The sequence below is a fragment of the Pleurodeles waltl genome, chromosome 2_1, assembly GCF_031143425.1.
Source record: "Pleurodeles waltl isolate 20211129_DDA chromosome 2_1, aPleWal1.hap1.20221129, whole genome shotgun sequence".
NCBI classification, from domain to species: domain Eukaryota; kingdom Metazoa; phylum Chordata; class Amphibia; order Caudata; family Salamandridae; genus Pleurodeles; species Pleurodeles waltl.
Genome location: NC_090438.1, coordinates 365346020 through 365369316, shown reverse-complemented (window position 1 = coordinate 365369316; position 23297 = coordinate 365346020). Strand labels below are relative to the sequence as shown.

Sequence of the window (23297 nt, the reverse complement as noted above, 5' to 3'; positions counted from 1 at the left end):
AGAAGTAGGGATGATGTATGATGGATGAAAAGTAGGGATGAAAGATGAGAAGTAGGGATGATGGATAAGAAGTAGGGATGATATATGATGGATGAGAATTAGGGATGATGGATGAGAAGTAGGGATGATGGATGAGAAACAGGTATGAGACGCAAGGATGAGAAGTAGGGATGATGGAAGAGAAGCAGGGATGATGGAGGAAAAGTAGGGATGATGGAAGAGAAGCAGGGATGATGGAAGAGAAGTAGGGATGATGGATGAGAAGTAGGGATGATGGATGAGAAGCAGGGATGATGGATGAGAAGCAGGGATGATGGAAGAGAAGCAGGGATGATGGATGAGAAGTAGGGATGATGGATGAGAAGCAGGGATGATGGATAAGAAGTAGGGATGATATATGATGGATGAGAATTAGGGATGATGGATGAGAAACAGGGATGAGACGCAAGGATGAGAAGTAGGGATGATGGAAGAGAAGTAGGGATGATGGAAGAGAAGCAGGGATGATGGAGGAAAAGTAGGGATGATGGATGAGAAGCAGGGATGAGAAGCAGGGATGATGGATGAGAAGCAGGGATGATGGAAGAGAAGCAGGGATGATGGAAGAGAAGCAGGGATGATGGAAGAGAAGTAGGGATGATGGAAGAGAAGCAGGGATGATGGAAGAGAAGCAGGGATGATGGATGAGAAGTAGGGATGATGGATGAGAAGCAGGGATGAGACGCAGGGATGAGAAGTAGGGATGATGGAAGAGAAGTAGGGATGATGGAAGAGAAGTAGGGAGGATGGATGAGAAGTAGGGATGATGGAAGAGAAGCAAGGATGATGGATGAGAAGTAGGGATGATGGAAGAGAAGCAGGGATGATGGAAGAGAAGCAGGGATGATGGATGAGAAGCAAGGATGATGGATGAGAAGTAGGGATGATGGAAGAGAAGCAGGGATGATGGATGAGAAGTAGGGATGATGGAAGAGAAGCAGGGATGATGGATGAGAAGTAGGGATGATGTATGATGGATGAAAAGTAGGGATGATGGATGAGAAGTAGGGATGATGGAAGAGAAGTAGGGATGATGGATGAGAAGCAGGGATGAGACGCAGGGATGAGAAGTAGGGATGATGGAAGAGAAGTAGGGATGATGGAAGAGAAGTAGGGAGGATGGATGAGAAGTAGGGATGATGGAAGAGAAGCAAGGATGATGGATGAGAAGTAGGGATGATGGAAGAGAAGCAGGGATGATGGATGAGAAGCAGGGATGATGGAAGAGAAGCAGGGATGATGGATGAGAAGTAGGGATGATGTATGATGGATGAAAAGTAGGGATGATGGATGAGAAGTAGGGATGATGGAAGAGAAGCAGGGATGATGGATGAGAAGTAGGGATGATGTATGATGGATGAAAAATAGGGATGATAGATGAGAAGCAGGGTTGAGAAGTAGGGATGAGGAGTGAGGAATGAGGATGTCCTAAAATGGATGCTGTACGGCTGACTCATGTCTTTCCCTTTACTATTTTCATAGCTCTTTGCTTCATTTGAGTTCATGGTTCGGGCACAGGCAAAGTTGTTGTATGACTGTTCTCCTTTGTGTCTGGAATTCTGGTCTTCACATCTAGGCACCTTGTTTCAGAGTTACGGTTTGATCGGTACGTCCGCCCTGTTTTTTTCAAGTTTTATTTGCCATGTTGATGCTTCCAGCATGCTCCTCTTTCTTATTCTTTCCACATACTGTACACTTATGTGCCCTGCGAAGGAGGGAAAGACAGAGCTGTGTAGCCCGTTTCTTCCAGAATTTGAGTTCCCAGTAGTTGTTTTTGGCAATATCCTGGCTAGTCAATCCTTGTCGGATACACAAGTCTGTAGGTGGGCAGGACTGCTAAAAAACGCACTGCTGTCTCCTAATAAATAATACAAAGTGTGTGTGTGTGTTTTGTTGGGGGCTGGCTTTGCCAGGGTTATACGTGTTTATTTTAGTCATTAGTAGTGTTCGTAGCCAGCTTGTGGGTTGAACTGGAATGAGAGCCTCAGTTGTGTTCCTTAAACTGAATTATTGTCCGGCTGGAATTACAGCGATGCATATGTTTTTTGAGTCCATGTGGCGAGATACTTTGAGGTATTTCCTCAGATCCACCTCCTGAGGAGTACTGCTTTGATATTGATTCATGAGGTTAAGGATCTGCAGCTGGAAATATCCAGCAGCAGGATAATTTACGTATTCTCCCTGAACAATATTTCTGATAGATAACTTGCTCTACCAGCACATTCATTCTCGACCTGCCTACATGCCTGCACTAAGAAGTAATCTTGCATAATTCATAAGGTTATGAATTAGTTTCAGCACTGCATTTCTGCTATGTTCATCACGTTTGCCTCTGCTCCTAAGGAAGCGTTAAAAAAAAAAAAAAAAAGAGGAACTGAAATCAAAGCTCCTGGTTGGCACCAAATGTGACTCTGAGCTGTCGCGTCTGGGTAGGTACCAAAGTTGAATTGGAGCCGTAGCACCGCCTACTGATGCACATGATCTATTTCAATTGCAGGTAAGTGAACATCCACAGAGTCTATTGTTACCAAAGTTAAGTAATTTATTCTTGTTTGCCATTACAAAAAGGAAATTCAGGACCTAAACTTCATCTGTGGGAAAGGGATTAAACAGCCATGAATGAGTCCATGCAGCTTTATTCTTGTTACAAAGACCGATTACTTTTTGGATGGACACATAGGCATTTTGCAAGAGGCCTGGACTGCTCCACGTCTGTCGAATTTGTCATGCCAGCAAGCACGCAGTGCCACATCCTTGCTCAGTGGATGAAGAGGATATTAAGAGCTGTGGAATCAAAACGAGTTTCTTGTGGTAGAAAATAACTGGGCACCCATATCATAACTGAAAGCCATGCTTATGTTGTCCAAAATGATGTTCCCACCATTGAATTTGTTCTCTGAACCTACAGTTTGACACGAGGAATCCTGTCGGATGGTTGAAAGGCAAAATATATTCTACAAAATTGCATCTGTCTTCCGAGTCTCAGGGTCCAGTCTTAAACTGAAGAAGTGGGAAAGTTGCACGTAGAAATGAAACCTAAATGATCCATCAGGCCATGGAAGTCACTCTAAACTTGCAGTGTTTAGGTACATGATCACAGAAGAACTCACAACTAAACAAAGACTTTGAAAATACGATTTGGAGTATTCCAGAACCAGAGGGCAGTTGTGTGTGTATAGCATATGAATCTGAAACAAAACAAGCTCCTTACTGATGTTTACTGGCAAGTCACATTTTAATTGTATGTGGTTTTTCCCCGGTTCTCACTTTAAGAACCACTCACGTTTTGTGAAGCATTGGTGGCAAAGCACTTTCCAGCAAGTTTGAAAGTATGTAAAGTTATACTTACATAAATTTTGTTCACAAAACTTAACTGTTGTTTGTGGTCACAGATAAGTACCTGAAACATTTGTATAGCTTGCTGTAACTGTATCCTTTTCCTTATTTGATTATAAAGAATATGTATTTCAAGAAGAAAAGTGTAGCACAGTAAATTAAGTTGATAGAGTTTAACTTTGTCCTAAAAGTGTGCGGGAGTTAAATTATCTGTGACCAGATTTTTTTTTTTTTTACAGTTGAATGGTGGTGCTAATAATTGTGTTATTTCTACAGATTTCAGGAAACTTTTCTGTGCCTTGGATAACAGAGTGTTCTAGAAAAAGAACAGTGAGTACAATAGTTACAGTTTCGTAATTTGAAAAAGCCAAATATATAAATAGCATTTAATTTTTTTCACTTTACTTTGACAGCTTGGTAAATTTTGTATGTAGGACCAGTATTGTCTGCACTTCATTTAGTGCTCATCAAATATATCTTTTTGCACACAATAGGCAAACATGCCAATTAAATATTACAAGTTACCTCAAAGTTGTATTACAACCTGCATTTATGCCTTCTCAGTCTTTTCTCGCCTATTTCTGCTACCTCAAAATTTTAATTAGTCGGATGTCTGTGTTACCAGGATTTAACCAGACACATTTAAAGTGTAGAACTCTAAATCAGTGGTTCCCAACCTGTGGTCCTGGGACCCCTGGGGGTCCACAAAGTCTCCTTAGGGGGTCTGTGACCCCTTAGAAAATTAAATAATATTAACTGATTAATTCCCCAGCTTGCAGTAATGACTCACGGGGGAGGGATTGGGGGGACACTCCCCGATTCCAATAATGATTCAGTGGGGTCCCTGGGTTCCAATAATGTTAAAGTGGGGGTCCACAAAAGTCAAAAGTTTGGGAACCACTGTTCTAAATGAGTAGTGGCATACAGAGTGAATTCGCAGAGACCTGCTAGCTTTTACAAAAATCTTAGTGCAGTTTTTTTGTTACTTTCTGTTTGCAATGTACATAAAGTGGGCTTTGGGTCCCCCCCCCATTAACTTGCTCTATAATCCAATTAGCCCTTTCTTTGAGGCAGCATCAATCACATCATCGACGAGCCGTGACCAGTATACATTTCTCACCTTATGCTATTGTCTGTGTGGCTGTGTTCTGACACAGAGGTGCTGCTGAAATAGAAAGTCAGTACGCCAGGCAGCTTTGGCAATGGTATGATCTCTAATTGAAAATGCAGGCCAAATGCATTGGTTTTACCAGTACTTTCTCTATTTGACAATTATTATTTTTTTGACTTTCACATGGTACTCTTTTCCTTGCCTGACCACCCACAACACATGCCGTTTGTCCTTGATGCATTGTAATGAACATATGGCTGAAGTATTTTTGTCTCTATGATCCATACTGACAACTTCAAGAGAGGTTTTCTGAAAATACCTAAACAATTGGCCCACAGCTTACATTATGATTATGTCTGTACTCCCTCAAAGTAATTGTTGGGTCTTTGGGCATGACCTTTCTAATCGCTGTGAGGAATTATCCATCGACCACACATTTGAGCCTATGAAAATCCTCTTCTTAAGGCTCCTCAGTAACTGATTGCCTAGTGTCCATTTCTAAGGCCTGTTCTTTGGGAGCTATTGATAATCCCTTTGTTAAAATATTGAGTGTTCCTCCAAGTTACACATATAGAAAGTACAAAATAGAAATGTCTTAAGAAGTTTAGATGTGCTGAGTTATGCCAGATTTACTTCAGAAATATAATGTTGAACATTACAGTACCATCGTAAAAACATTGCTCCTCTTGTAGTAATACTAAATATTTTTATGTTTGCATTAAGTGTTGTACATCACCTGCTGTTTACTCGCCTACCATGAAGTGATGGGCTTGAAATACTGTGACTTGTTTTCTGTATATGCGTCTTTGATTTTGTTTTTGGTTCGCATCAGATAGCTTGTGAACATATCCCCTAAAGTTCCCAGTGCTCCAAGAAACAGGTTCATACTTACATAATTTTGTTCCAACTTAGTGTTCAGAACTGTTTATTAGGGGTTGGTCTAAAAATGATGCATTAGGAAAAATACTTGGCCCTGACAACCAGAAAACTGCACTGCGACTGCTCTATAGCAGGATGAAAGGTCTGCTTACCTCATTGCTTTTTCTTTGTACATCGAGGCGGCAAGTTGCATATGAATGAATGAATCACTTGACGAAGGGGATGTCAGGACATGGAAAACAATCTTTATATTTTGTCAGAGTTGTACCATTAGATTCTCTTGGACTGACAGCCGGGGCCATGGCAAAATCAAATGTTCAGCATGTAAAACAGTCTGGTGCAAGAAAACCATTTAGTTCTAGGACCTTCCGGGCTCTCCAGATGCAGTACAGTTATCTTTGAGGAAGATTATTATTACAGCAAAACATGTTAAGAGAGTAAATATATGAAACTTAATGAAGGGGATTTAAGCAGTTTCCCTTTGGAAAAAAAAAGGATTTTGACCTTCTCGATGTGCCTCATAAGAGGCAGCGCATTTGTTAAAGAGCAGAAGAGTTATAACTTGGAGAGTGTCAGTACCTTGACCAAGGGTATATTTTTGGGATATCAACATCAATTTTACGTTTAATAAACTGTTACCTGGACAGCCTATTCTCAATACTAGTGACACCGGTAAACAACTCTCGGCAATTTATATTGAAACTCTCCTACTCTTTAACCCCTTCGTCTCCAGGCCTTTTCTCCCTCCGGTGCCAAGCCCTTTTTGGCTATTTGGGGCAGCTCACGCTTAGGCCCTCATTACGTTTTGTCCACATAAACTACCCTCATTAAATTTGCTTCCTTTTTTCCCAACATCCTAGGGATTCTAGAGGTACCCAGGATTTGTGGGTTCCCCTGGAGGAGACCAAGAAATTAGCTAAAATACAGCTAAAATTTCGTTTAAAAAAAAAAGAAACTGAAAAAAGTGCTGCAGAAGAAAGCATGTGTTTTCCCTGAAAATGGGATCAACAAAGGATTTGCTGTGCTACACTCACCATTTTCCCAGCATTCAGGATCAGGCAGAAAAACTCTGACTTGGCTTTGATCAACCAATCGTCCAGGTAGGGAAAAACTGCTACCTCCCTCCTTCTGAGATGTGCTGCAACAACTGACATCACCTTCGTGAAAAACCGAGGTGCTGAAGTAAGTCCAAAAGGAAGGACAGCAAACTGGTAGTGTTGCGATCCGACCACAAAACGGAGATACTTCCTGTGCGATTATGGGAACATGAAAGTACGCATCCTGCAAGTCGACAGACACCATCCAGTCTCCTTCGTTCAACGGCAATAGCACCTGCGCTAGGGTCAGCATTTTGAATTTTTCCTGCTTGAGGAACAAATTCAAAATCCTCAAGTCTAGGATCGTCCGCAACCGACCGTCCACTTTGGGAATCAGGAAATATCTTGAATAACACCCCTGACCCCTTTCCTGCAACGGCACCAACTCCATAGCGCCCCTTGCCAACATGGTGACAACCTCCTGTTGCAACTACAGAAGATGGTCTTCTGAACAAAAGGAGGGACGGGGGGAAAGGGAGGAGGGAACTCCTGAAAGGGGAGAGCATAGCCCTTTTCTACAATTCCTAGCACCCACGAGTCTGTTGTAATTGACCTCCATTTCGGCAGAAAAAGACTCAATCTTCCCCCTACAGGAGAAGTATGGCTGATAAAGTGGGGAAAACTAGGGCTGCTTCTGCTGTTGTCCACCAGAGGAGGATGAAGAAGAAGAGAGCTGCTGGGCTGGACCTTTAGCCCTACTCCTACCCCACCCTCTAAAGGCACAATAGGGCGGATTGGCAGGTTGCTGGGCGTAAGACTGTGACCTTCGAAAGGCAGAGCCTCGAATGAACCCTCGAAACCTACGAAAAGGTATATAAGGCGTTGTAGTAGAGGTCTGTAATCCCAGGGACTTAGCTGTAGCCCGACAGTCCTTAAACCATTCAAGGGCAAAGTCTGTCTTGTCCCCAAACAGCTTTTCCCCGTCAAACGGAAGGTCCATTAAGGTGGATTGTACGTCTGATGAGAAACCAGAGGACCTTAACCAGGCATGCCTCCTTGTAGCCACCGATGTTCCCATGGCCCTGGCAATAGAATCCGAGGTATCCAGGCCAGATTGTATAATCTGCTGTGCAGCAGCTTGAACATCCAAGAAAAGGGACCCAAATGATTTCTGAATCTCCTGAGGCAGATCTCTCGCCATCTCCTTAGCAGAGTCCATCAGGGCATGGATGTATCTGCCTAGCACACAGGTGGAATTGGTAGCTTTAAGGGCCATGCTGCAAGATGAAAAAATCTTCTTTGAAGACTGCTCCATCCTCTTGGATTCCCTATCAGTCGGAACTCCAGGGAATGTTCCAGGGGCAGTCTTTGCAGAACATGACGCCTGAACTACCAAGCTCTCCGGAGTCGGGTGACGAGACAGAAAAAACGGATCTCCTGGGGCACTTCTATGTCTCCTCGCCACTGCTCTGTTCACAGCAGGAGATGTCACTGGCTTTTTCCACAGGTCCAAAATAGGCTCAGTCAAAGCCTCATTGAAAGGCAGCAAAGGGTCAGCACTGGACGAAGAGGGATGAAGTACCTCTGTGAGCAGGTTCGTTTTTACTTTTGCCACAGATAAAGGCAAATCCAGATACTCAGCTGCCTTCCTCACCACTGCATGGAAGGAAGCGGCCTCTTCAGTAAACTCCCCCCGAGACGCAATGTCCCACTCCGGGGAAGTATCCAAACCACTTGCAGTGGCAAGACCCTGGAAGTCATCAGAAGGCTCGATCTCACCTTCCTCAAGCTGTCTGTATTCCTCCTCCTCCAGAAGTCTCAATGCCTTCCTCCGAGATCTAAGATGTGTTTCCAGGGCCGGCGTCAACAAAGAATCCATCGACGCCGACGATCTCGAACCCCGAACAGGGCCAGGAAGGCTCCTAGGCTCATCCGGCGCCGACACGAAGTCGGCAGATGACCTTCTCGAAGTCGATTGGCCGGAAGGAGATGGAGCTGGTCTGGATGGAGACAACAACGACGCCGGATGGCGCGGAGAAGGAGTCGGTTGTCGTGCAGGCGGGACCACAGTCACAGGTGGAGGACTCCTGCCAGGGCAGACCCTAGGCGCCGAACCGCCAATCTCTGTAGGGCAGAAGGGCATGAATGGGGCAGCCCTGTACGACGCCGGTGAGCCCAAATTGAATGCCAATGGCCCCGTGGGACCCGCCGGTGCACCAGCAGGGGCCATGGATTGAAAAACAGCATACATCGCATTCAAAAATGCGCCCGAAACCGTCCCTGGAGTCGGGAAAGCCGGGTACTGCTGTGCAGATGTCTGCTGAACATCAGGATCCCTCGGCGCCGGCGAAAAGTGAGGGCTACATTGAGTGACCTCAAAAACGGAAGGCGCCGGTGACAACTCCGGACTCTCCTGCTGAGGCGTGACAGTAGGACTCATCTCCCATGTCTTCTGGCGTCGTGAAGAACGAGACCTCGATCGACTCCTCGATCGGCTCCGCTCCGAACGGCGCTGAGAGTCATGATGACGCCGCTTCTTATGCTTTTTGGGAGAAGCATGGGAGGAATCCTTTTTATGGCCCTTCTTCTTTGCTTTGGCTAAGAAGAGCTTCGCCTCGCACTCCTTCAGAGCTTTTGGATTCATGCTCTGACACGAAGAGCAACCTTCCACATCATGTTCGGAACTAAGACACCAAATACAGTCCGAGTGGGGATCGGTCACTGACATCCGACCCCCGCATTCTCTACACGGCTTGAAACCGGACTTCTTCAGAGGCAACATTGTAACCTCCAAAAATCGTTACAGTTACCAACGGGCCAGGAAGAAAAACCGTTGGCGTCGAAGGCACGGGAAAAAAAGGAAAACTGACGTCAGTACGCCGACGAGGACCTCTTATTGGCACGTTGACGTCAGACGGAGTCACGTGGAGCCGTGCCATTATGACGTCCCAGTCGACGTAGACAGCTAGGAAGAAGACTTACCATCGGATGCTGGCGCAAGGATCGAATTCATAAGGTGAGGAATCCACAGGTAGTTGTAGCCATCAGAATAAAATTGCCTCCCTGGGGAGCGACCCTTGCCTAAGGGGTTGCTCCCCATGTGTAAAAAAAATGTTAAAAAAAAAGAAAATCCCTGGTGCTTAGTGGTTTCTGCCTCCCTTGGGGGTATATCGGCCTAATTAAAATAGGGGGCAGAAATGGGCTAAAATAAATTTGTCCCCCAGGGGAGCGACCTTTGCATGAAACTGACAAATAAAAAATCTCTTTTGCCTAGTGGTTTCTGCCCCCTTTGGGGGCAGACTGGCCTGAGAAAAATAGGAGGGCATAAATGACCTACAAACAATTTGCCCCCAGTGGAGCGACTCTTGCTTAAGGGGTCACTTCCCACAAGTAAAAAAACAAAATTATCCCTGGTGTCTAGTGAGTTCTGCTCCTGTAATGTAATTCAGCAAGCAGCATTCTATCATGGTAGTAAAAGAAGAGGATGAGGAGAAAAGAGTATTGCTTTTGTTAGAGACATCACAATCAGAAATGACAAATCAGTATCTTCAGATATTCAAGGCCGTTCTAAAATCTGTTTAGGAACATGTAAAAAGATCTAGTTAAAACTAAGACAATAAGGCTTTAAGGGAGCACAAGTTGGCTGATGCTGCAGAGAAGAGAGGAATATTCCCACAAGCTGAAGCACACCTAATCCTGAAGCTGAGGACTGTTGAAAAAGGTTTAAATGAACTCTGAACTTTACACTATTTAGCATTTTTTCAACTGCGGAGAAGGGGAATGAATGACCAGGTTGAGTTATATAACATTTGAATGCTCATATTACCTTCCTACCACTTTCTGGGTAATACCTAAGAAATAACATAATTGTAATATTGTGGGCAATCATAAAGAAATGTGCCCTCTACAAGGATAATTTTGTCAACATAGAACTTTTTATTGAGTGAATAGCCTTTAGTGTTTGTTGCACGCAAATAAGAATAGTGACAGAGTAAGTTTTGAGTATTCGTGCACCTCTGACATTAGAACTACATTTTCCTTGAGCCTTCTATCCTATGGGGATCATAACACAGAGGATGGGATATCCATCATGTTTGTGAGGGAGTATTCCCTCTACCAGGATCTAAATCAGGCCTTAAGTCCCTGGAAGATAGAAAACACATAGGCAGAGGGTTTGGGTGCGATCAGTGACAATGAACTGAGCCCTTGGTATCGGACCATTTGATACTGTTTTACACCCACACCGTGATACACTTATGTAAAGGCTATTTTGTTTGAAAAAATGTATGGGTGCTCAAAAAAAGCTCTGGAGAAGCACTGTGAAATGTTTTTAATGGAGTTAGTTTTTGATTTGCTTTCATATGCTGTTATTTGTATTAATAAGGCATTTGCGGTGTCAGGATGATTAACAGAGTACCTTTATCTATTGAAGTATCTTTCTGCATTTAAGTAAATTAATCATAGACATAAAGGAAAGTGTCCACATGTCCTTTTGTAAAACTATATATCTTTTTAATGGATGGTGAATAAGGGCATTATATATTGTTGATATCTGGAACATCAGGGCATATCCCTGGTGATTCATGACCTGGCGGGCTCTCCGAAAGCCAGGGAGGACAAACTCAGGCGAACAAGTCTTTGGGATCACGAATGGCATCTCCATACGGAAGTGGTGCAAGTTCTCTTTCAGCAGTGGGGAGAGCCTTGGTTAAATCTGTTTGCCACCACTGATAACACGCAGTGTCAGCAGTTCTGTGCTCTGAAGTTTCCAAGGTGACTCTCTCTCTCTCTCTCTCTGCAAATCTTTTCATCTCGAGTGGAGCTCAGGCCTTCTGTATTCCTTTACAGCAATACCACTCCTGCCCAGAGTTCTCACGAAGATCAGGAACAACTGGACCTAAGTCACCCTTGTGGTTCCAGACTGGGCTCGGAGAGTTTAGTATTCCGAGCTGTTGAGCATGGCCATCTGTCTTCTGATCAGGCTGCCCCTTCAGGAGGATCTCCTGTCACGCCTGAAGGGAGGGTTCTCCACCCGAACCTGTCAACGCTCCATCTTCATGCGTGAAGATTGAGCGGCAACACCTGACAGCTTTTGACCTTCCGCCCAAAGCCTGCAATGTTATCTTGCCAGCCAGGCGTCCCTCCATCAAGACGGTATACAGCTGTCGCTGGAGTAAGTTTGAGGCATGATGTGCAGAAAAGCAAGTTGACCCTATTTTCGTGCTCTTTTCTCAGGTCTTTTGTTATTTTCTCTCTTGCCCAGCAGGGCTCAGTTTTGGGCAACTTAAAGGGCGTCCTTTCTGCCATCTCAGCCTTGCTGTGGTTGCCTGATCAGCCATCCCTCTTCAGATCTCCTGTTGTAAATAGGTTTTTGATAGATCTGCAATATGTTTTCACCTTCATCCTATATCATGCCTCAGTGGGACCTCAATCTCGTGCATACATTTCTGATGTGCACTCCCTTTGAGCCGCTACATAACTGTCCTCTAAAGCTGCTTACCATCAAGACGGCCTTCCTAGTGGTATTAACTTCTGCTCGGAGGGTCAGTGAGCTCCAAGCCTTGTCATCTTAGATTGCATCCTGCTTTTATTTGGAAATCTCTTTCCCTCTTTCACTAGGGTCAGGAAGGTGTGTTACCAATTTTTCCTTCTGAAGTCGAAGAGGTTCCTGCCACACAGGATGTCAGTCAAGCCTTGTCTTTTTCTCTCTTTCACTAGGGTCAGGAAGGTGTGTTACCAATTTTTCCTTCTGAAGTCGAAGAGGTTCCTGCCACACAGGATGTCAGTCAAGCCTTGTCTTTTTATCCAGGACTTGAGACTTGTAGAAGTCGTGTGTTCATGGACTGGATATTTGGGTTCCAAAGTCTCCACTCAAACTACATGCTGATTTGTTCACCAGGCAATTATTCAGGTGTACATACCAGTTGAGGAGGTTCTTCCTCCTCGCATCAAGAGGCGGTCTACTAGGGTGAGGCAGGTGGGGCATCCATTCATGAAATCTGTTGAGCTGCCACTTGGTTGTCCCATCAGACTTTTCTAAAAAAATATTGATTGCATTCTATAGGCTCTTTTGGAGCTACTGTTTTGAAAATGGCAATGATGTAATTGTTGACTCATTAAAGCTATTTGTATGCATCATCTGTGTTGATGTAGTTCTTACTTGGTATATCCTCACAAAGGAGTAATGACCCTACTACTCACCGGTAACCTTCATAATCCTAATTTGGAGACCTCCTTGTCTCATTCCATGTTCCTCCCTCCTGCCCACTTTTTACACCTCCACGGGTTACTTGGACTTGTTACATTACAGGAAGATGGGCAGGGAGGAAGAGCATTTATTCTATTTTCTGATTGAAATAGAAAGCAGCGTCAAACTGTTGGGATTGGAGATCCCTGATATAGTAAACCTCTGTCAGAGGCAGAGTCTCCTCAGATGTAAGGACTGGGAGGAGGAGAACTCTGAATCGGGATAATGAAGATTACTGGTGAGTAATAGGGTGATTACTTTTCAACAGCCACATCGGGGGAAAGTTATTTTAAAAACAAACTTCCTTTATGGATTTTTTAGGTGTATTCTTATTTCGTTTTTTGCAAGAAAAACAATAGCCACAAGGAAAGCAGTACACTATAATCGGGGATAGAGGTGCAATAAGGTGCTCAGCTACCGTTACTGCCTAATCTGAAGAGGGGCCTCAGGGCGAGGAATGGATTTTCCATTGGGAATAGTTGGAATGCACTTCATTCAGACCTAAGAATCACACTTAACATCTTGCAGATCAAGAAGAAAAGGAAAGGAGCTTTAAGGGCCCCTAGGGCTGTTAAAAAAAGAAATCCTTAGGCACCATAGTTCTCCACTTCCGCGGTCTTCCATCCTTATTTTCCCATCCTTCTAACCTTTCACCAGCCCTTCTTCCTATTTCACCTTGTCGTGGTTGACTTTCTTGGAAACACTGTGAAGTGGCTGTTGGAGTGTTTTATGTTATGTGAGTCAATTATGGGTCCCTGCAACACCACCTCTTGGACACCAGTTACCATTTTGTGGCTCTAATCCCTTGTCTCAGTCATAACTGTACACTCTCAAAAGGTCCGCTGGCTTTGAAGCCTTTGAATACTGCCACTTTATATGTATGTAAAGTTCTGAGTAGCCATTTACCTTCAAAGGTATAATGGTAGATTTTATGAAGGAGTCCTGAAACATCTTATACTAATTGTTACACTTGTTCCTCCCAAGCCCTACAGTGTCTTAGAGGTAGATTCAAACGATAGTAACATACATTCACCTTATTGTAGCAGGGATGAACAAGGTATTTACCTGTAGCTACTATTCCCCAAATCCTACTTTGAATATTTCTTCTCTGCCATCGCTTAATAACATAATAGGTTTTCAGGAACCTCTTGGTTTTCATGAACATCCTTTTACAAAGCCCTTGAGTGTGATAACTGAAGTAGAGCTTTTAGGCACATCAAGTATATGATATGTTTATGAAGTAGACTGAGGATGGATGTCATGCATAATGGAGGGCTTATGGTGTTTGATAGTACTGAATGGCAACTTTATTTTAATTGCTGAAATCTTGGTAAACGAACTGAAATAGACTGAGTAAGTCTGTGATACCAGGTTGTGTGTAGCAACCACAGGTAATATAAGCTGCTGCTTCTTGTTCTTTTACAGCTGCAAGATCGCACTCAATTTAGTCACCGTGATTTAGCTACTCTGAAGAAATACTGGGACAACGGCATGACAAGCCTGGGCTCTGTCTGTAGAGAGAAAATAGAAGTTGTTGCCGCAGAGTTAAACGTGGACTGTGAAATAGTGCGGGTAAGCCTTACAACAGCAGTCTGCTTTTGAATATCTCATGAATTTACCTTGCACAGTGTCACTTTGTACATTATTTCTAGTACACAGTTTTTGCTATGTTGGAGTTTATTTTAATAATCATTTGTATGTCTTTGTTTAATATAGGTATCTTCCTTCCTTCTTTTTGGTTTATTGTATGTTTTGATGGGATTTCTTTTTTTCATATATAGACCAATACATTTACTGACATATATGCTCTTTTGAGTTTAAGATTTTTTTTCTAGGCTAAGTAGTAAGATTCCTTATTTTTAGGTTAAATGTATTTTAGTTTGAATTATATCCACCTTTATTGTTAGTTTTTCTTGCATATACAATTAACATTGGGTATCTTCAGCCGCTTTTCAGGCATTCTCCTTGAAAATTAGACTAATGTATCAAAATAGAGCGGTAATTTGATTTATGTGGCCTCTACCGATAGAATACCCGCTAAAAATGAAAGCTAAAATATGTCTTTCACTCAGATAGTTAAGCCACTACTTGAAAATAGCATACACAATTTATCAAAAGGCACTTTTGATCTTTTATTGATTTTTCTGTATATTTTACATGTTACTCATTTTTGGGTGATAATTCTTAATGCAAATGACAGTGAGCCTTTTAAAAACCTGCTGTCTTCCGGAGTGCATTCGTTGATCTTGCCTCACAATCTTTGATTTATTTCTTTTATTGGACTATCTGTTAAAGGATATTCTTTCTGTGCCTTCGGATTATGTTGCTGTATTTTTATAAACATAGTCTACTATTTACACTACATCTTGGTGCTGATTTGTGCCTCAGAAATTAGTGTTGTTGGCTTCCGAATGGTCCAAGTTCTGTATTGGGCTTTTTTCGCTGTGATAAGGTAAGTGGGTTAACTGTCATTTGCTCAGGCAGTATGAATGTTTTTTAAGGATGATTCTGATAAATGTGTTAGATCTTTTTTTGCATGTGTCTAAGGGTGGTCAGTGGTTGCTGTGCTTGCTTGTTACAGGTTTACCTGTGTTATTCCTTTAGGGCAGTGGTTCCCAACCTGTGGGCCGGGGACCCCTGGGGGTCCGCGAAGCCTCCTCAGGGGGTCCACGGCTGCTTAAAAAATGTAATAATATTAGGTCCCAGCAATCAGTAATGACTCCTTGGGGGTCCCCATGTTCCAATAATGATTCAGTGGGGGTCCCCGGGCTCCAGTATTGATAAAATGGGGGTCCACAGAAGTCAAAAGGTTGGGAACCACTGCTTTAGGGAGTTAGGTCTTGCGTCTTTAAATAACACCTATAATAGTGGGCTAAGTATTTATATGATGTGTAAACGTATTTGAGTGTGAAAATGGGAGTTCCGGAGTTAGGAATTTCTTTCTGCCCCTTTAAACCAATCAATCAGTTATTTGTATAGTGCAACTACTCACCCTTGGGGTCTCAAGGCCCCATTGTCCCAGACAGTGCATTGATTAGTGTTTATCTTGCCCGATCACAGTGTTTTTTCCACCTATTTCAGTATCTCTCTGTCAAACCATTCTTGTTGGCTGAGTATTATATTGCTTTTAGAGTGTTTTATTTATCCTCATCTCCTCGTACTGCTGTTTTTAAGACTTGAGGGATACTTCGAGTTTTGCGAAGGCTGGAAAATGACGCATAGTGCAGGTTCTCTCTTGCATCTTCCAAGCTCTAATTGACCCCTTAAGTGTCATCCTATCCCTTTACGAGTGGTTGTGTCCCCACAACTAATTTTCTCTGTCTCCGCCATCCCAGTTGTTCTCTGTGTCCTATTTTTGCCTGCTCTATCCCATGTTCTATGTCTTTCTCCACCTAGTGACTGTGTCTCTTAGTACGAGGTTCTCCTAATCCAAATGTTAGCGCAATCCCACACCAGTTTCAATGCCTTCCCACCCAAATATCTGTGCCTTCTGATCCCAATGCCTGTGCATTCCCATCACATGTTATGTATATTCCCTTCACAATTTGTGTTTCCACATTACAGTTTCCGTTTTCCCCTGTTCCAGTTTCTCTCTGTCTGGCCCGGGTTTTCTGTCTTTTCCATTCCACTGCATCTGTTTTCCCCCGTTCCGTGTCTCTGCCCTCTCTTTTCCCAGCTTCTCTGTTTTCCCTCCTCATGGTCGTGTGTCTTGTTATTCCCGGTGCCTGCCTTAATCTGTCCTGGTACTCATCTCTCCCAGCAGCCTTCTCTTACTGTGCTAGCCCTGCCTTTCCTGTGTCCTTTGTGGTTTTTCCTACTATTACTAATGTCTGCTTGCCACTTTTTCTCCGCTTTTCCACCCCAGTTTATGTGCGTTCCATTTTTATTCTGTCTTACCATCGCAGTATCTTGCTATCAAAGAAAAGCATGGTAGAAAAGACAGCCAGTTTACTGAACTATGATAATGACTATCGTCAGGAAAAACGAAAATTGCACACAAATGCAAATATCATTCTACAGCATGGATCTTTACCCTCAGATGCTTGTATGTTTTCAGAAGTTAGTTTTAGGGCTCTTTTATTAATATTATCTCCTTGATTTCATCTAAAGAGGTGCTTGACCTAGCATACACAAACAAGCATTTGCAATGTAATAGGTCTCACATTTTCTTGTGTTAGAGCTATTGGCATTGTAAAAATCCTTACTGGACTTTTCTTGCCACATAAATCGGTCAACCCTGCCTCATAATGTTGTATTTTCCTGCCATATAATTCCAGTAGCATTTAACTAAAGCACTTCCATTTAGCTTCTTCCTCTATCTTAAAACATATACAATTATTATATAAACCTTTATCAGAAATTAACTTTTGGCATTAGAGTGTAATGCTCAAAACATTATAACAAAAATATAATTTTGGACGGATTGGAGGGTGAAAGAAAAGAGGGAGCTGGTTGGAAATAATGGAGAGGACAATGGTGTAATAACAGTGTCTTGAGCCCTGGAGTAAGGGAGGAAAATAGTTGACTGGAATTTCGGTAGAAAATTAGAGCAGTAATTACAGTTGATTGAGGTCCGTAGGTCTCTGGGCCCCAGTGCCACCTCATCTGTTTCTCCATTGATAACTAGGTCTCAGGAAAGAAAGGGGATAGGTCAGAAAAAGACAAGCAAAAGGAATACAACAGACAAAAGGAAGAAAGAGAAGGGGTCACAAAGAAAACAAAGAAGGGAAATAAAGAACGAGACAATGAAAACAACTAAGAGAAGAAATCGAGCAAATTTGTGAGACAAAAGAAGAAAGGGGAGGAAGCTAGCGCACAAAAGATAAAGAGGAAAAAATAATGAAAGAGGTGTGAAAAGAAAGAGAAAAATGAACATTAGAGAAAAAAAGAGAGATGGTAATAGAAACAAGCAGCGAAAGAACCAGGGCATGTATGTACTGACACATTTCCCTCAGACACAGAATGGGAAAACCACTTTGACACTTCAGGTCCCAACAAGTAGCTTGTAGCTTCCACATCCAGACGGAAAAAAGAACTTGCATTGACAGATAAAGGTAAGAAAAACACCAGGGAAAGGAAGGAAAAAAAATCTTTAAAAAAAAAAAAGTGAAAGGGCGCATACCGAGCCAAAGATAAGAGCAAATAAAAAAGACAAAGGAAGAATGAAAGTAAGGGAAAAAATAGTGGAAGAATGAATGCCTGATCAAGATAAAAGATAGGAACGAAACACTGAAAGAAATAACCTAATTTTTGCGTGTTTGAAGGAGGAGGTATGATGAGGGGGAAAAAATGGGAGAGGAGTAGAAATTAACAGTTGAAAGAAAGAGCTAAACTGTTAATGTGTGGATTTTAAGAGCTGGAAAGAGAAATGTGGGGGAGAAAGAAAACATTGAGAGTAAGCAGAGTAAAGGAAAGAATGGAGTGAGATAGGTGAAACAGACCCTCCCAAATAAAGATGGCAGCTAAGAATATATTTAATTGGCTCCCACACATCCTCAAACAAACGTCAGAGTGTGGAACCGCAGGGGGCACTGCAGAACTGCAGGTGGTGCATTAGCAGAGTTGTATGTAAACCCCAGTGCAGCAATACTGGGGTGCTTCAGATCAGGATTGGGGTGTATAGACAGTGCTTTGTCCCGATCCAGTGCTTGAATAACAGAAAGGCAGCAGGTGAGGAATGAGAAATGGAGTGCTGTGTAATTCCTGGTATTGGAATAATGGGGTGCTGCAGATTAGGGTTGAGGTGCACTGACAGAGTTGTATGTGGGCTGCACTAGTGGAATAGTAATGGGCACACAAGGTCAGAAATGAGGTATGTTAATGGGGCGATGTGTGGAACTGAGTATTGGCATGCTAGTGTTGTCAAGAGTTAGCCTGGAGGTGCCCTGGTGAACCTCAGAGTGGCTCCAAGCATGGGAGTGGCTTTGCCTCTGAACCACAGAAGCGATGCAAGGCCTGTGTGTGAGCCCTAGTTCTGAGAAGAAACGTGCATTGAATGTTAGAATTTATGGATTCTGACGGAGCTGTGGTGGTTTCCATCAACAGTGGTGTTGGATGTTAGACTTGAGGTGCACTGGCTAAGCTGTGCTTTGCTCTTTTGGGTCCAGTATTGGCTTGGCAGTGGGACTGAATATTAGAATTGAGCTGCTGTAACTGAACGTGTATGTGAGCGGGTCCCAGTAAAGGAAAAGAGTTGACCACACTGGGGTAGAACATGTGCACCGATGGAGCTGTGCCCGAGGTCCCAGTACTGGAACAGCAGAGTGTACTGATTGTAAGAACTGAGGTGCTGTGGCAAACAGCGCGTGTGGGGTTCTGGCACAGGCACGGCTGAGGGGCTTGGAGTGTGTGAACTGAGGTGCACTGATGGAGCTGCACCAGAGGTCCTAGTACTGGAACAGCAGTGTGTACTGACTGTAAGAACTGAGGTGCTCTGGCAGACAGGGTGTGTGGGGTTCTATCACTGGCGCAGCTGAGGACTTGGAGTGTGTGAACTGAGATGCACTGATGAAGCTGTGAGGGTCTCAATATGGAGCAGAAGTAAGCACTGTCTCAAAGGATTGCGGAGCCCTGGTAGAGCTGGGTGTCTAGGCTGTAAGCAATTACACGTGTTTCACCGCCCTGGGGACCACAGGTAGGCACACTCGGTAAAGAAAATCCAAGCCAAGGAAACCCAGGAACCAGGCAGCTGAGAGAGGGTGCAGAGAGCCCACAAAGACCAAATGTGACCAAGATAACAGCCTCATTTATAGCCTTGTTTACAACTAAGCTCAGAGCAAGAATGCTCTGCAAATGAAAAGGGGAGGCTTCCCTAGACAGGAGCAGGAAACAAAGTGTAATTATACAGTAGTTGGTCCCTGCTCTGACACAGAAGAAGGAGGGATAAAGAGGCATGACTGACCACTAGCAAGCAAGGATTTTGACAGTGAAACTAACAAATGAAATAGCAGGAAGCCCAGAGAAGAAGTATACTTAAAAGTATACAAGAGGTTGTATGCTTACGCTCGACCTAAAAAGGGTATAAATGCTTAGTGAAACTTCGGCTGGATTATGCTTAACATTTCGAAAAGCAAATTTGTCTAGTATTGCTATATTTTAGCATGAAATGCATTTTCCACAAAAAAATACTGCAAAAAACAAACAGAGCAAACAGCCACCACTGTTCTGTTTGCAGTAAATGTTTACTGCAAATGGCGTGTAATTGATGTGGTTTCACAGCGTAGTTTCAGGAATCTCATTTAAAAAGTGTAATGCAAAATAACACTAATTACACCAACATCATTAACATTTCGACCAGGACTAATATTATTTGCCATTCGTCTTCTATGTCCATGGAGATACAAAGTTCAAAACTGTCCTAACTTTTGATTAACATTAAGTTTCCACCGTAGTAACTAGCAAAGTCTCTGGATTCAAAAGCATTGTAAAAACAAGCGATACATTTGAGGCTTCTATCTGTCATTATCACTTGTGCACTATGTGTGACTAATTGTGCTGTGGAGGGTACTCCTTTTCAGGAGACAAAGTGACTGTGTTTGTTGAATGTATGCTCCAGAAGTAAAATGGGATGTACCCCAAACTGGAAGGTAAGTCAACACCCCTGTCATACACAGATTTCTTTGCCTTGGCAGAACCAACCCAACTTGCATAGGCTCTAGCCCCATCTCAGACAGTTTATACAGGTGTCTTTGCAGACTTTGTCCATTTGAGAGACTGGTTTAAAGTCACAACGTTGTTCTCTTCAAAACTTTTATATTCGATAATCTATTTGCGACTCTGTGAGTTCTGATACCTTAGTAGGTCTGTTTAGCATCTTTGCCAGTGTATATTTTGAAGTTGATTTCAGAGCCCCTTATTGAAGAGTGTGGCATGGTTGGCCTCTTAAGAGACAAGACAATTAAACAAAACTACCCTGCATCAAGTTCAGTAGTTAATTATCTGTTGCTGTGATTGCATGTTTTCCAGAACTCCTCCTTAAATGTAGCTCAATCCCATAATATGAGGGCAACCCCACCAGTCTTTAGCGTGGACCAAGCAGCAGCATCACGTTTTTAAACAGGATAAATTAACAACAGGACAGCTTGTGGGAGCCCTCCTGCACACATAAAGTTAAACTACACTGTTTGAGAAAAGCTTGTGTATTATGTGTGTCAGTGTAAGAAACTGGGTTATTCGATGAGGGGAGTAAAACCCTACTCTAGCAGGACCCACAATTCTTGTGAAGGTGAAGTCACAAGCAGACCCCAAATTAACCTCTGCTTAACCCCTCTGGTAGCTTGGCACAGAGCAGGCTTAACTTAGAGGCAAGGTGTAAAGTATTTCTGTAACACTTCAAAAAGTAAGAACATTAAAACACTGCACAAAGAAAATCCACACTAAGTTAGAAAAACAATACATTTTATTAAATAAAACCAATCAGTAGAACCGGAGATATGCAGTTTTAAAGATTTAGGTGAAAATAGTGCCAAAAAGCCCAAAGCGCCACTCACAGCTATCTGGTCGTGCAAGACCAACAGGAAGTCACTAGTTAAGGCAAACCACGATGGGGTGCAGGTCGAATAAAGGGACCAACTTAGTCTAGCTGAAAAGTTACCTTCTCAGTCCAGCGCAGAATTCCATTTGTGAGGGAGGGAGCCATAGGGAGCAGGGAAGCATCATGGATACCTGTCGTTGTACCATGAAATTCCTGTTGTCGTTACAAACTGTCAGGTCAGTACTTTGTAATGGTGCTCTCCGCGAGTGGTTGATGCTGTACTGCGAAGGCTACTTAAGTGGGTGGCACAGTAAGTGCTGCAGGCCTACTAGTAGCATTTAATTTACCAGTCCTAGGTACATGTAGTACCACTTTACTGGGGACATTCAAGTAAATTAAATGTGCCAATTGTGTGTTAGTCTTTTTTTACTATGTTTAAATGAAGGAGCACACGCACCTTAATCACTGGTTAGCAGTGGTAACGTGCGCAGAGTCCTAAAAGCCAACAAAAAATGGTTCAGAAAAAAGGAAGGTGCAGGCAAACAGTTTGGGAATGACCCTTCCAAGTCCAAAGTGTCAAGTCCATTACTGTCCTACAATCAAGAGTTGACAATGGAAATACAACTTTTTTGGGATCCCAAAGAAACACTTTGTAGGGCTCTAACTAGTCCAGAATGTAGCAATGCTTGTCACATGCTGGTGAAAATTTTGTATTCAACAACGGCAACCAAGAAGAGCCTTCCCTGGCCTACAGTACACTTGCAAGTAATGTTCAAGGCAGGATCCTTTGTTCACAACATTGTTTATTCTGAAAAACCTGCTTTTCTGACAAAAACATTTCACTCGCATGGCTCCCAGAGAACCTTCAATCTATCAAACAGTTCCTTCTCCAGGTACATAAATCCATACTACAAGATACAATGTCAGAGCTTTCTCTGTCACAGCTGCTAACACCTGAACCCACATCTAATAAGCCTTGCAAACAGCTTCCTCATCCTAAATTCAGAATGGCCTTAAAAACCTTTCTTTTTGATTTATAACTCAACTCGTATAAACCCACCCAAGTGCCATTCGTTCGGGAGACTCTAACTCGGGTCACCGGAACAGGTCACTGGAACAGATCCATTTTTCCCTGGGTGGTCAACTTGCATTCAATGGACCTTGTCAGACAAGGAAAAGCGATAGCACAACATCATGTATGGCCTCAAAATTGTCCTTTTAGCCCTTAAGGTCTTCCTTCTGTCCCTGGCATGAGAAAGGATTCTGATCAAGACAGGCGATACTGCAGCTATAAATTAACTAAACAAAGAATGCGGGAAATTGATCACACACCATCTCGGGGGGGTGAGATGGGGCTCAAGCAATTTATAAATGGTTAATTTCCAAGAGAATGCCCTTTTGATGAACTGGTTAAAAATGTTCTGCCTGCATTTTCCACAGTTCAACTTATCTTCTCGGTAATCCGGCAGGGAGAGAGATTTGGTTATCTGTAGTGTTTTAAAATTGTGCTTAGAGATAAATAACTTCTCAACTGTAGTTAATTATGGGCCATTTCTTGGAGGTAATCCAGCCTCTAAACAATCAGTATCAAAATGAATCACATCCTTCTATGTTACCAACTGGCCACCAGACCTTGGACAGAGAAACCTAAAATTCATTCAACAAGAGAAAAAAGATCCAGTTTGTTAGACCTGGCATCCTTGGTGTGGTTTCCCCTGTCTTTTTGCCTCTGCTTTCTGTATTTTTGACTGTGTGCTGGATTTTGTTTTTGCTGTTTTTTTTTTTACTCCGGGCACTTCACCACTGCTGACCAGTCTAAATTGCAAGTGCTCCTTCTGCAAATTGTGATTATGATTGGTTATCCATGACTGGCATGTTTGATTTACTAGCAGGTCCCTAGTATATTGCCCCATGTGTGCCCAGGGCCTTTAAATGAAATGCTACTAATGGCCCTGCAGCACTGATTGTGCCACCCGCATGAGTAGCCCTGTAAACATCACATACCTGCCATTGCAGTGTCTGTGTGTGCAGTCTTAAACTGCCATGGCAACCTGGCAAGTGCACCCACTTGCAAGTACCAAATCTTCCCTTTTAGTACATGTAAGGTACCCCTTAGGTGGCCCTAGGTAGCCCCATGGGCAGGGCTCAGTGTGTTTAAAATGTAGGACATGTACT

The 23297-nt window shown here is 43.0% G+C and overlaps 1 protein-coding gene across 2 annotated transcripts in view; it reads left to right on the top strand.

The window, feature by feature from the left end:
- HDX (highly divergent homeobox) overlaps positions 1–23297 on the top strand; it is a 307184-nt gene that overhangs the window by 127694 nt on the left and 156193 nt on the right. For both annotated transcript variants that reach the window (XM_069212603.1, XM_069212610.1), the window contains 2 exons: positions 3652–3705; positions 14075–14221. In XM_069212603.1, coding sequence (XP_069068704.1) covers positions 3652–3705; positions 14075–14221 — 201 coding nt within the window. The remainder of the gene's footprint in view (positions 1–3651; positions 3706–14074; positions 14222–23297) is intronic.